At 60.1% G+C, this 11,722-nt stretch overlaps 1 protein-coding gene across 2 annotated transcripts; it reads left to right on the top strand.

Moving 5' to 3' along the window:
* The first annotated feature begins 763 nt into the window (after window positions 1-763).
* Window positions 764-10,271, top strand: LOC106896222 (protein eva-1 homolog C-like). Of its 2 annotated transcripts, none has more exons than XM_014956020.1 (8): window positions 764-936; window positions 3,901-4,100; window positions 6,989-7,112; window positions 7,318-7,470; window positions 7,614-7,757; window positions 7,914-7,985; window positions 8,339-8,561; window positions 9,126-9,447. In XM_014956020.1, exons 1-8 carry the CDS (start codon window positions 855-857, stop codon window positions 9,295-9,297), a joined length of 1,170 nt encoding a protein of 389 aa, XP_014811506.1. In that variant the 5' UTR covers window positions 764-854; the 3' UTR covers window positions 9,298-9,447. The 2 variants fall into 2 exon arrangements, with proteins under 2 accessions (XP_014811506.1, XP_014811505.1); XM_014956019.1 differs by having other exon boundaries at window positions 769-936; window positions 8,339-8,428; window positions 9,126-10,271.
* The last annotated feature ends 1,451 nt before the right edge of the window (window positions 10,272-11,722 follow it).

The raw sequence follows: 11,722 nt of genomic DNA, 5'->3' as shown, positions 1-11,722 counted from the left end.
CTGCAGACCCCCAGGTGATGCTTGCTGGTCCCTGCGGCCCCCCACCCCCCCCTAGGCCGCTGCTGCCAGAGCAATGCTGAGCCCAGCCGGCTCCTGGCACTGCCGGCTGCTGCCTTCCCTGCTGACCTCAGTCCCAAGGGGCAGCTCCTGCCCCTTGCGTCCCCTCCAGCTGGACAGGGATTCAGCCCCTGCGGGGCAGGGGACACAGAGATGGCATGGTGCCCTCCTCGTGAGATGTCACAGCACACAATATCTGGCCCTGCCGAGGCCGAGGGGGCAGAAGGGCAGCAGCAGCAAAGAGGTCCCTGCCTGCAGTGTTTGATGCAGGGATGGGGTTTTCCTCTTCTGCGGGAACAGCCGCCTTGGGAGGCAGCGCAGGCAGCCCTTCCCTTCCTCCTCAGACGCTCAATGGCCGGACATTTGCAGAGATGGAGATTAGGGCATACGTGTATCCGGATTCGTGCCTCTCCATGTCCATGAGAAAGCCGGGGGCACATTGGAAACTTCATCAACCCCCGTCCCTCTGCTCGGGGAGAATGGAGGCAGGAGGGAAGGGGCTGCCAGTTTCTCTGCCAGCAACGGTCATCCAAGGCACGACACCCACTTCCCTACCACAGAGCGCCTTCGGAAATATGTCCCTCCCTGTGGGAGGTGTCCCCGTGCTGAGGGTGTCCCAGCTGCCCAGAGCAGCCCCTTACCCTGGGAGCAGACAAAGCGGGCGCGCAGGCGCCCCAGCGCTTTGGCAGGGCAGAGAAGTGAGCCATTGTCCCCGCACTGCCAGTCCCGGCGCCAGCCGCCACCGAGGACCAGCAGAGCTGCCTGGTGGGACACATAGAGCCAGCAGCAGCTGCACCATGGCCAGGCTAGCGGGGCCAGCAGCAGCCCTGGTTCTCCTCTGCCTGGCCGTGGGGCTGGAGGCCAGCCCAGAGCTCTCTGGTGAGTCGGGGCGCGGGCACAAGGGGTGCCGGGGACCACACCGGTGTGAGGGGAGGGTGACACAACAGCCAGGTTGGTGGGGAAGGGACAAGCAAGGCACAAGCCAGTGCAGGCCAGGGAGAGTTTGCCAAAAAAAATGGGGGTTTCTATCTCCATGGCAGAGCTGGGATCTGAAAACACTGCATGCGAGTCCCATCACCCTAATGTGAGAGGGAAAGCATCTCCTCCCACTGCTGCTGTGCTCCCTTGGACAGATTTGAGGCAGAAATGCAAAAAACCCAAACCTTAAGACAGTCCCCAAGCTTTCCTGAGACCCAGGAACCCAGACTTTTCTGGCCATGATGCTCATGCCCTTGGTGCTGGACAGTGTGTGGAGCTGAAGGCTCCCAGAGCACCCTGGGCTATCCTGGGAGCCTTTGCTGCCTGGAGAAGGTGAGGGAGGAGATGGGCTGAAGTTCTACCCCATTCCTGGCCGGAGCCGTTTGCTGCAGTGTCCAACCAGAGCCACCTGTGAGCAGGGGAGCTGTGGGCACAGCGAGGGCCACATCCTCTCCCTGGCGCAGCACCCATGAGCCTTATCCATGTAGCTGAGGCATGAATTTGGGATCCCTTGTGCCCCAGTGCTTGGGACAGTCAGGAGGGGTGCGGGCAGGCTGGGCTCCCAGGGCTGCCCTTCCTCTGAGGGATCCTCCAGAAGCTGCCCTGCAGACTCCCCAGCCCGGCACAGTGCTGCCGAGCGCAGCGGGGCAGAGGATGTGATTTCATCTGGGCAGAGCCAACGGCACGACTGCACCATCAGGGACTGAGTCAGCAGCACCGGAACCACTCACAAAACCTCCCCATGGCCTCCTTGCCATGGTTTCACCCAAAAAACCCTCCCATCTTCATAATTGCTCGCTGCCCCAAAATGGTGTGATGGAGAAACCTCTGGCCCTGTTTGAGCCTTGGTTTTAAAATACAACCCCCCAGTGCTTCCAGCCGGCACGGCAGCAGAGAAGCGTGCCTGCTGCAAGGCAGGCTGAATTTGGGGAAACCTTTTTCTCCTCCTATTCCTCCCTGTGTCCCCCATCATCCCCAGGATGTGGGCCAGCCCTCTGTGCACAGGGCTCTCCCAACATTGGGGGAATGTGGGCAGCCCCACCATCTCGGGGACAGGCAGGCTGGTTGGGAGTGGGTACCAGGCAGAAGTTGAACCCTGGGCGGCTCTGGAGCCAGCACAAGAGCCTGGTGGCTGCTGCAGCTGTGAGTGGAGAGGAAGGAGAATGGGGACCAGCAGCCCGGGCAGGGTCCCATGCCCCTCACGGCCCCCAGTGTCCTGTGACATGGGACAACCAGAGGAAAAGGGCAGGACAGGGCTTGTCCTGGGCCCCTCTTTGTGGGCATTGCACCCAACGGGACTGATCCAGCTCTGTGTCCTCCAAAGAGCAGCTTTGCATCTCACTGGAGCTTTGATCTGGCTAAAACAGCTCGTCTGCTCCCATCCACCTTTCTCCGCCTTTCCCCTCCTCCAGCACAGAGGGGCGAGCAGGGCTCGCTTGCACCAGGCTGTGGCACTCCCACTCCTGCACCCCATGCTTGCAAGGAGAAAGGAGCTGAGAAACGCTAGTGGCTGCCTGTGCCCCAGGGAAGGATTAACTCCGAGCTGGGGCAGCCGCGTCTACAGACATCTCCAGGGAGGGATGCTGGCCACTGCTGCCAAAGCGTTAGTGGCAGCCGGGAAAGTGAAAGGGGCCTTTGTGCAGCTGAGCCTGGCACTGGGTTGCAGAGGGACAGAGGGAGAAGTGTGGGGCTGGGAGCCGTCATTCCCACCTTCTTGTATTGGTTTGGGGGGGCTGACACACTGCGGGCAGGGGGATGGGGTGTGGGTCCCTCCAAGGACCCCACAGCTGGGGACAGCTCTATGACTCACCCAGCAGCCCGGGGTCCTTCCAGGCAGGAACCAGGCTGCCCTGTCCCCACCTCCCAGCCTAAAAATGATGCTTCCCCTCTGCTCTTGTTTTACTCAAAGGCCTGATGCAAACTGCTCTGTCCAGGGCCTTACACATCATTTTTTTTGTCAGCTTGTCCTGAATCCTCAGCCTTCTCCAGTAAATGGCACCTGCTCAGAGCACCCCTGGCAGCTTGCTCTTTTATTACAACAGCCTCATTGCTCACCCAGCACAGCTGAATCCAGTCAGAGCTGATAGCTGTGTGTTAACTATCTTAAAGGCTGGGCAGGACAGCACCATGATAGTGTTCCCTGTAGGGAAAGCAACAGAGTGAGTGGTTTGGGACACAAACTAGGCAGGGTTAAAAGACAGAAATACCCTCTGCCAGGAATTCAGGGAGAGAAAGGCTAGTGCCTGTCAGAAAGGCCACGGGCTGGGAATGGTTCTCACCAACGCAGTGGGCTTCTGCCACAGAGAGACCTGGGGTTGGCTGGGCTCAGGTAGCGGGTGGGTGACTCGGACCCATCCATACCAACCCCCCCAAGTGCAGGAGCTTGCAGCAGCTGCTGGACCCTTCTCTCCTCCAGCTCATGGCTCAGCACCGTGTGACGGACAAGCATTCTCCTCTCCCTGACTCTGGGGATAGCACCAGGTGATCATCTCTGGCTTATCTTTGCTCTCTCCTCCCCATGTCTTCATAACAAGCCTGATGTTCTCTAAGCCCTTGACTACTCCTCACGGGATTCTTCTGTACCTGATTGTTCTGACCTGTTGTCCTGCCTCCACCTTTCACTTCCCTTTGTGAACCAGCTCAGCTACTCCACGCTGCTTTCCAGCCTCCTGGCTGCAACGCTGGGTGTAAGATTTGGCACAAGCCCACTTTCTCTACCACGGCCCCACTCTGGTCCTGTTTGTCCTGCAGATGCCCCATCCCAGGACATCCTCACTTCCACTGGCTGTCAGGAGCCCAAGCACCACCACAACTGTGGTTGTGGTGCCTCCTCCAGCCAACACGGTCTGTGCTCTCCCCTCCCAGGGTACCTGCGCAAGGTGCTGAGGAACCACACAGCCCACACCTGCGACGGGGAGCAGCTCCTCATCGTCTGCCCTCGCAAGACCACCATCAGCATCCTGGGTGCCTTCTATGGGCGCCGCGTGCCCAGCTCCAGCCTCTGCCCCAGCCCTGCCGATGCCTCCCAGGAAAGCACTGAGTGCTCATCTGCCACTGCCCACCTGGTAAGGGCGGGGGGGGTCCCCAGGGGCTGGGCTGCATACCCGTCCTTCCCCGGGTCACTGGGCTGCCTGCTTGGGGTTGGGGGGGGCAAGGAGTGTGGCCTTCCCATGCCCCACCAGCATTCACCCCTGGGGTCCTTTTCCTGGAGCATTTTTCGGAGACAAAGAGGGTGAGTTCCAGTGTGGGGCAGCCCTGCCAGAGGAGCCTGGCAGGAGGCACCACCACATCCCCGAGCTGGCTTTTGGGATAATCCCACGGGACACAGTCCCTGGCAGGGTCCCAGGAGAGGGACGGTGCAGCAGCTGGGGCACCAGCCTCAGGTAGTGGGATAGGGACCCTGAGGGATGCTGCGGGTGCTTCCCCTGGGGTTAGCACAGAGCTGGGCTCTTCCCCAGCCAGGAGAAGCACCCATCCGTGCTGGCAGCTCCCAAGAAGTGAATTAATGAAGCAGGCCCAAAGCAGGGTCTGTTGAATGCAGTAGCTGGCACAGGGAGAGGGGAGAAAGGCAGGGGCTGGCAGAAGGGATGGGATCTCTCCAAAGGTGATGCCTGGCTGGAGGAAGTGCTCACTGGGCTCCTGCAAAAGCTCTGCAACTGCTCCATGCTGTGGCTGTGCTTGATTCTGCTTTGTGTTTGAGGGAAAACCCTGTGCCCGGTGAAGATACCAGTCTTCCAACAGCCCCACACATGAGGCATCATGAGCTTGAGGAATGGGGCAGACAGGAGCTGGGAGGGATGTCGTCCCTTGGCATCCTGCAGCTTTTCCCTGGCTTCTGGCTCTCCATGCCAGCACGGGTGGCCTCCACATCCCTGGCCTTGGGCTGCCCTGGAGCATCACAGCAGTCAAGCAGGAAGGAGCAAGGAGAGCAACAATGCTCATTCTGCTTGTCCTTTGCCAGCCAGACTCCTCTGGTTCTCAGCAACTTCAACCTTGGCTGAATGTTGGAGCCCAATCTTCCCGGGACTGCCCTGGCCTGTGTCCCCCCTGGGGCCTTGTAGTCGCAGGAACCTGATCACTGCCTTGTTCCGAGCCCTGCTCTGCCAGACAATGCTCCTCAGCCCCAGCTGCAGATCCCTGGTCCAGCTCCTTGGCTCTGACCATGGCTGAGGAGATGCTGCACCCACTGGCTGCAGGAGAGTGGCTGTGATGGGCAATGCGCCATGCCAGACACAGCACACCGCAACCGTGCCCACCTTTCCCTCCGGGCCACTGGGCTCTGACAAACCCAGGGCAGGCAGGATGCTTGGTGGGGACCAGCAGGAGGGTGCCCCAGTGGGGACAGGGTTTCATGTCCTACTTTTCCTGCTCCAGCCCCTTGCTGGAGCTGGGGCAAAACCACAGCCAACCCAGCTGCATGTAGCTGCCCTGTGGGGAAGGGGAACCTGGAGCCGGCAAAGAGGAACAAGAGCTGAGAGGCCAGTTCCCTGCTCTAGGGGCTCAAGAGGCTTTGTTGCCTGGTCTTGCCCCAGCCACAGATCCCTTCCTGGTGTCCCACACGTTCTGGGAGCTCTGCAAGCACCAAGCTGCATCATGTGGGCATGGCACCAAGCCGGCCCTGCAAACAAGGGTCAGGGTCCCAGAACTGGTGTGTCAGGCACAGGGTGGAGGATATGGCCCAGCACAGACATCTGGAGACCGAAGGGCAGATCTGTGAGCGGGGTCGCTGCTGCTCAGGTTTGCAGTGAGATGGAGCTGCTCCTCTGGGGACTGTGATTGCAGGGGGCTCAGTTTCCTGCATCCCGGAGGCTGCTGTGGGAGGAGAAGGGGTGTCTGGACAGCAGAAAGCAAGGCAGCTGCTGCAGCTCAGCGCTGTTTAGCCAAAACCTGGGGATGGACATTAATTACATTTCCTCCTCAAATTTCACTTCTAGCAGCCGGTGGAGACCAAGAGGAGGCTCAGCCTGTGCTGGTCCGGCGGGGACAGGGACAGAGGAGGGGAAGGAGAGATGAAATGGGGCTCCCATCGGCTCAGGTGGGGGGATCCCGGGGCCCGAGTGGTAGGGCAACTTCCCAGAGGGGCAGCACCGAGGGTCAGAAACAAGCCATGGCCCTGCCACCGCTGCCACCAGCAGCCTCGGCCCCGGCGGAGGGTTTGCTGCTGCTGGGACCGGGGGGCACTTCCCCGCCACCTGCCCAAGCCCAGGGCTGCCGGGAGAGCCCTGCCGGGGCCACCCCGCGGGTCTGGTGGCGTCGCCTTTGGGCTAGCAGGGGCACGGCAACGGCCGCCCCGTCCCTGCCCGAGCCGCCCGCTGGTGCGAACCCCCGTCCCCATCTTGTGGCCGCGCCCGAGCATCGCACGGAGCCCCGGGGCCGTGTCGGTGTGTGCGGCTGTTACACGGGGCTCTGTGTGTGTGAGAGTGTTGCATGGAGCTGTGTCAGTGTGCACACCTGCGCAGGTTTTGCACGGAGCTGTGTCGGTGTGCACACCTGCACGGGTGTTGCACAGAGCCTTGTCGGTGTGCACGCCTGTGCAGGTGTCACACAGAGCTCTGTCGGTGTGCACACCACAGGTGCTGCACAGAGCCATGTCAGTGTGCACGTTTGTGCAGGTGTTAACACAGAGCTCTGTCGGTGTGCACACCACAGGTGCTGCACAGAGCCATGTCAGTGTGCACGCCTGTGCAGGTGCTGCACACGTGTGGCGTGGTGTGGTGCTGGTCTGCCTGCTGGCACAATGCTCTGCGTGGGTGCAGGGGGGGAACTGGTTCAAGAACCGGCACATGAAGTGGGGTGACTGCAGCGGGGGTGCAAGCAGCCACGGGACACCTCTGCAAGGTGGGAGGCCATTTCCCTGAGCCTGGTGATGGCACCAAGGGAGAGAAGGCAAGAGCAGCCTCAGGACTCCTTGCCCACCTTCACATCTGTTCTGTTTTGCTCTTTTGCTCTCCAGAAGCTGCTCTCTGAGTGCCAGGACCAGCAGTGGTGCCAGTTCTCCGTGCACAGCCAAGTCTTTGGCCCGGACCCGTGCCCTGGGACACACAAGTACCTCATCGCTTCCTACAAGTGTCGCCCAGGTGAGGTGGAGGGGTCTGAGCAACACTGCCTGGGCTCTTACCCGGCCTTGGCTGCTCAGAAAGGGGCAGAGGGGTGGGCGAGCTGTTCCTGTACCTCACAGCCCTCCTCCAGCCTGCCCTGGCAGCTCCCACACCCTAGGCTGGGCTAAGGGAGGAGGGCTGTGATTTGGGATGCATTGGGACACTCTGCGGTGTCACTCCCCAGGGAACCATCGGGTCAAGACTGTGTGTGAGAACGACAAGTTGAGGCTGCAGTGCCGATCAAAATCTGTCCTGGCCATTTATTCTGCAAATTACGGACGATTCCTGAGAGGCAAACCAGAGTGCGATGCCCTGAACACTGAGGGACCTCACATAGGTACACCAGAACAGTTCAAGCCAGAAATGGGGCCGAGGTCCATGCAGAGAGTGTGGCACAAGTATGGTATTGGGCTGTACCTGTGCCCCAGTGGGCAGGAGCAGGCAGGTTTGCCTGCAGGTCCGTGCCCTGTGTCTTTGCAGAGTGCTTGGCTCCAGACGCCCTGCGGAGAGTCTCCAAGAAGTGCCACCGCAAGGGGAACTGCACCGTGGCTGCTGACCGGGCCACCTTTGGGGACCCATGCCTCCCTGGCATGAAGAAACAGCTGCGAGTCTCCTACACTTGCGGTGAGAGCCGCCCATGGGGTTGGGTCGGGGCCCACCAGCTGAGCCCCTGCTGTGCCCACCACATGCCATGCTGGCAGGGGCACGGGGCTCCTGGGGAGACAGGGAGTTGCTGGGGACAATCAGGGAGGTGATGCTCAGCGTGTTCTCTCCTTGCAGTGCCCAAGCAACTGCTGGAGGAGGTGGGCCCGGACACCTCGGACCCCTTCCTGCTCTCGGACTACATGCATGGTAACCTGGGGGGAGGCTATGCCAAAAGCAGTGCAGCATCATGTCAGCACCTGCGTGAACCCCCCCTTCCATGGTACCCCCGCTGGCAGGGGCCCTGCAGCTCCATCCCAGCATCGCTGCCCCATGGCTGAAGCTGCCCGTCGGTCAGTGCCCATATCTGAGGGGCTGGAGAAATGTGGTCTGCTGGGAGCAGGGGAGAGGAAGACCCGCAGGGAGCAGCCCTGCGGGCAGCAGAGCCTGTGTGGGCAGGAAGGAGCATGGCGTGGGGCAGGAGGCAGGCAGGGCAGGCAGCCAGGCAGCGGGGTGCTGGGGAGCACCCCACGTCTCAGCCTGCATCCCCTTGTTCGCTGCAGGTGGCTGGTACAAAGGGCCCAGGTTCTCCAGGCTCCGGGAAGACCGGATGATTTTTACTAGCTCCCTGGCGGCTTTTGCCCACCTTTGGGGTACGTGCCCTCCCCGGCTCTCACGCAGCACCTGGGGGAGCGGGACAGGCTTGGGAGGGTGGCTCAGGTCCCAAGATGGTCTCTGCTCAGCCTGGGGCTTGAAGGCAACCAGATCCCTCCAGAGGGTCAGCAGGTATGTGAGAGAGAAGGGCACCAAGCCCCCATACTGGGTTTGAGGGGGAACTGCGTAGGGCAGGAGCTTGGGGGGTGAACGAGCCCCGAGATCCTGCAGCATCAGCAGTTGCAGTGCTGCTGCGGTCCTGCCTGCAGACCTTCCTTCTCTGACAAGCTGAATTACTCGCTGGGTCTCCTTCCTTCCTGCCCTGTCTGCAGGGGCACTGATGGAGAGCACCCCTCTGCAAGAAAAAATTTCCCTTGCCAGGGGAAATTACTCCTCTAAATCCCTGGCAAGATGATTGATCCCCCTGTGCTGCCTACCCTGCATCCCAATGGGGGATTCCTATAGGAAAAGGGGCATTCTGGGACACTGGTGGGTGCTGATGAAGCTCTGGATGATGCTGCCACCATCAGTGGGGCAGGGTCTGTCCTGCTCCTGCAACCTGGGTGTGAGGGCATCCCTGCTGCCCTCCTCTTCCTCTCATGTGCCTGGCAGAGGAGATTTTTCAGGCAGTGGTACCCCCACAGGCTGTGGAGGTAGTTTGTACCCCAGTGTCTCTCTCTGCTCTTCACCCTCCAGGTGTCCCAGAAAAAGTTGGCCTCTACTTTCTCTGCGGGGTCTCAGGAGGCCTCATGCTCCTGCTGTGCATCATCAGCCCCAAAAACACCTTCCTCCAGGAGGTGGGGGAGGCTCTCAGAGACACGGAGCTGGGGAGCAGCTCGGAGCTGAGCAGGACCAAGCTGCGGGATGAGCAGGATGAAGACCTTCCTGATGACAGCTCCTCAGATTCCTCCTTCCGCCACCTCACCCGCACCTACCGGGCCACTGACAGCATCTTCGGCCCTGAGCTGACAGCAGCCATGGAGGGAGTGGTGGAGCACCAGGGTCGTGCTGGGGAGGAGATCTGGATGCCCAAGGAGTCAAGCCCGTACGCCATCCAAAAGATCAAATCAGCCACCAAATAAGAACTGAAAGAAAATGGGCAGAGAGCAGTGGGGAGCAGAGACTAAGTGGGATCTGGCATTGGAAGGACACAAGAGTTAGGGCTCCTCGGGGTGAGTGGGCATCCCGAGTGGCAGCAGGGCCACAGCAGCCCCAGTGTGGCCATCAACATACTGCTCCACCAGCCTGGAAACTTCTAACCCAAGGGTGAGATGAGGTCCCTGGGTGTAAGGAGGGACTGCAGGAGGGCTCGTGGGGCCACTGGCTCCTTTGGCACCAACACGCCGCTAACCCTAAGCTAACCTCCCTGTTCTTGGCTTATATCGGCTGGCTCTAGTCCTTAACCCCACTCCGCCACACAGAGCCCACCCTGAGCCTTTCCAGGCTGTTTGCTCCTCTTTATTCTTGGGTGCTGCCTTCCACCTCTGGTGCAGCAAACACCCGGCAGCACTCAGACAGCGTGCCAGCGGTGGAGATGCAGGAATGACCAGGATGCGAGGTGGGTGCAGGCAAAACGGGTGGGAGAGCACCGCAAGCATCACCCAGCATGGTCCTACCACGCTGCATCCCTTGCAGCCCTGATGTCCCCAGGGGAGTGGCACCCCGGGGCTGGGGCAGCTGGCAGCTTGGCACAGTGCTGCCTGTCACCTCCCTGCAGGCACTCAGGAGCTCTGTCACCCTGCACAGTTCTGCGCTTTCCTTCATGCTTCCCCCACCGGCAGGAGAGCCCCAGGGTTAACTTGTTGGGGCTTTTTCCAGTAAATAAATGCAACAGCTCACAGACACAACTCTCCCTCCCTGACCTCTGCCATTGATAGTGAAAAGCGAGCAAAAAGGCAGCAGCAAATCTCAGCCCCCGCCATGCGGATGAGCTCCTTGCCTCCCACAGGTGTTGCTGGCACTGGGCCATGGGAAGCAACAAGTTGGGCCTGTTTTAGCTTGGGAAAGGATAAGGTTTTAGCCTGGGGAAGGGAAAGGGGGGGAAAGCAGTCTGTGTGGATCCCATGAACAACATTTCTCTGCCCTTGCTCCTTCTCTTGGGCCTCAGGCTCTCAGTCTGGTAAGCAAACGTGCCCAGATGCCACGCAGAGAGGCTTCTCAGCAGCACTGTGGGAGTGCCAGGGAGCTGGGCTGGGTCTGTGGCTGCTCCAGCTCCAAAGGGCAGCGTGGGCTTCTTAAAGCTGTGGGAAGAGGCTGGATGAAAGCAGCAACCCAGCTCTTCTCATCACAGGGACATTCCAGGCACTGATGCTCTTGAGACAGCAGGTAGCGGGTTCTGGTTTTGCATCCACCACCGCACATGTGTGCCTGGGCTGGGCGCAGCGAGAGAGGGCTGGGGGGGGTGTTGGTGTTCTGCAGCCAGAGCTGCGCTGTGCTCGGCGGTGGATGCTCTCCCAGCGTCCTATCTGAGGGATGCTGGAGCCTGAGGAGAGTCTGGGGGGCTCTCACCTCAAACTGGCCCCCAGCATCCCTAGATGACAGGCAGGACTGAGACCAGACTCAGCCAGCACAGCCTCTGCTGCAGACCCACGGCGTTCACCTTGCAGGGCCCACTTCTTGCTCTTTCATCCATTCTCCCTTGATGGCGAGGTGGGATTTTGGTGGCCCCTCAAGGCAGAGCGAGCTTTCACTGAAGGCAGGGCTTTGGTGAGCGGTCAATGCCGCACAGAGCCCCACATTACAGTAACCCTGAGTTGTGCCTTGTGAAGAGAGGATCTAGTAGTTGTTTTTATCCATAGAAAGTTGAAATTTCTAGTAGTGGTTTGTATTTTTAAAATATTCTATCGTAGACAGGTAGTATAACCTTGCAGGTGCTTGCTTATCTCGGATAAGGGATGGGAGGACGACACAAGGTGCCTGAAGCCGAGGCCGAAGCTCCGAAAAAACAGCCAGGACTAGGCCTGTGATTTGGACGAACTCCAGGGGTGATCTGAGCCTGCACCAGACACAGAGGTGAAAAGTTCACAGAGAGGAAGACTACTAACTTCATCCCTGAGACCCCCTGTCTACCAAGAAGCACTGAGCAGACTCAGGGGGGTCAGAAGTTCATTTGCATGAGAAGCGGGGAAAGTTAATGCATGTGGTGTTGTCGATACACCAGAGGGATGGGATGTCATCCAAAAGGACCTGGACAGGCTGGAGAGGTGGGCCCAGGTGAACCTCATGAGGTTCAACAAGAGCAAATGCAAGGTTCTGCACCTGGGCCAGAACAATCCTCACCATCAGTACAGGCT

The sequence above is a fragment of the Calidris pugnax genome, unplaced genomic scaffold, assembly GCF_001431845.1.
Source record: "Calidris pugnax isolate Ruff unplaced genomic scaffold, ASM143184v1 scaffold281, whole genome shotgun sequence".
Classification (NCBI taxonomy): Eukaryota; Metazoa; Chordata; class Aves; order Charadriiformes; family Scolopacidae; genus Calidris; species Calidris pugnax.
Note: the sequence above shows the minus strand (reverse complement) of the source record. Positions and strands in the feature narration are given on the sequence as shown.

Bases quoted from the DNA above. Each gene is read 5' to 3' on its own strand.
- LOC106896222 (XM_014956019.1), top strand. From the start codon at position 855: ATGGCCAGGCTAGCGGGGCCAGCAGCAGCCCTGGTTCTCCTCTGCCTG. The intron at 937-3,900 runs GTGAGTCGGGGC...CTCCCCTCCCAG, and splicing joins GGCCAGCCCAGAGCTCTCTG to GGTACCTGCGCAAGGTGCTG. The intron at 7,758-7,913 runs GTGAGAGCCGCC...CTCTCCTTGCAG, and splicing joins GCGAGTCTCCTACACTTGCG to TGCCCAAGCAACTGCTGGAG.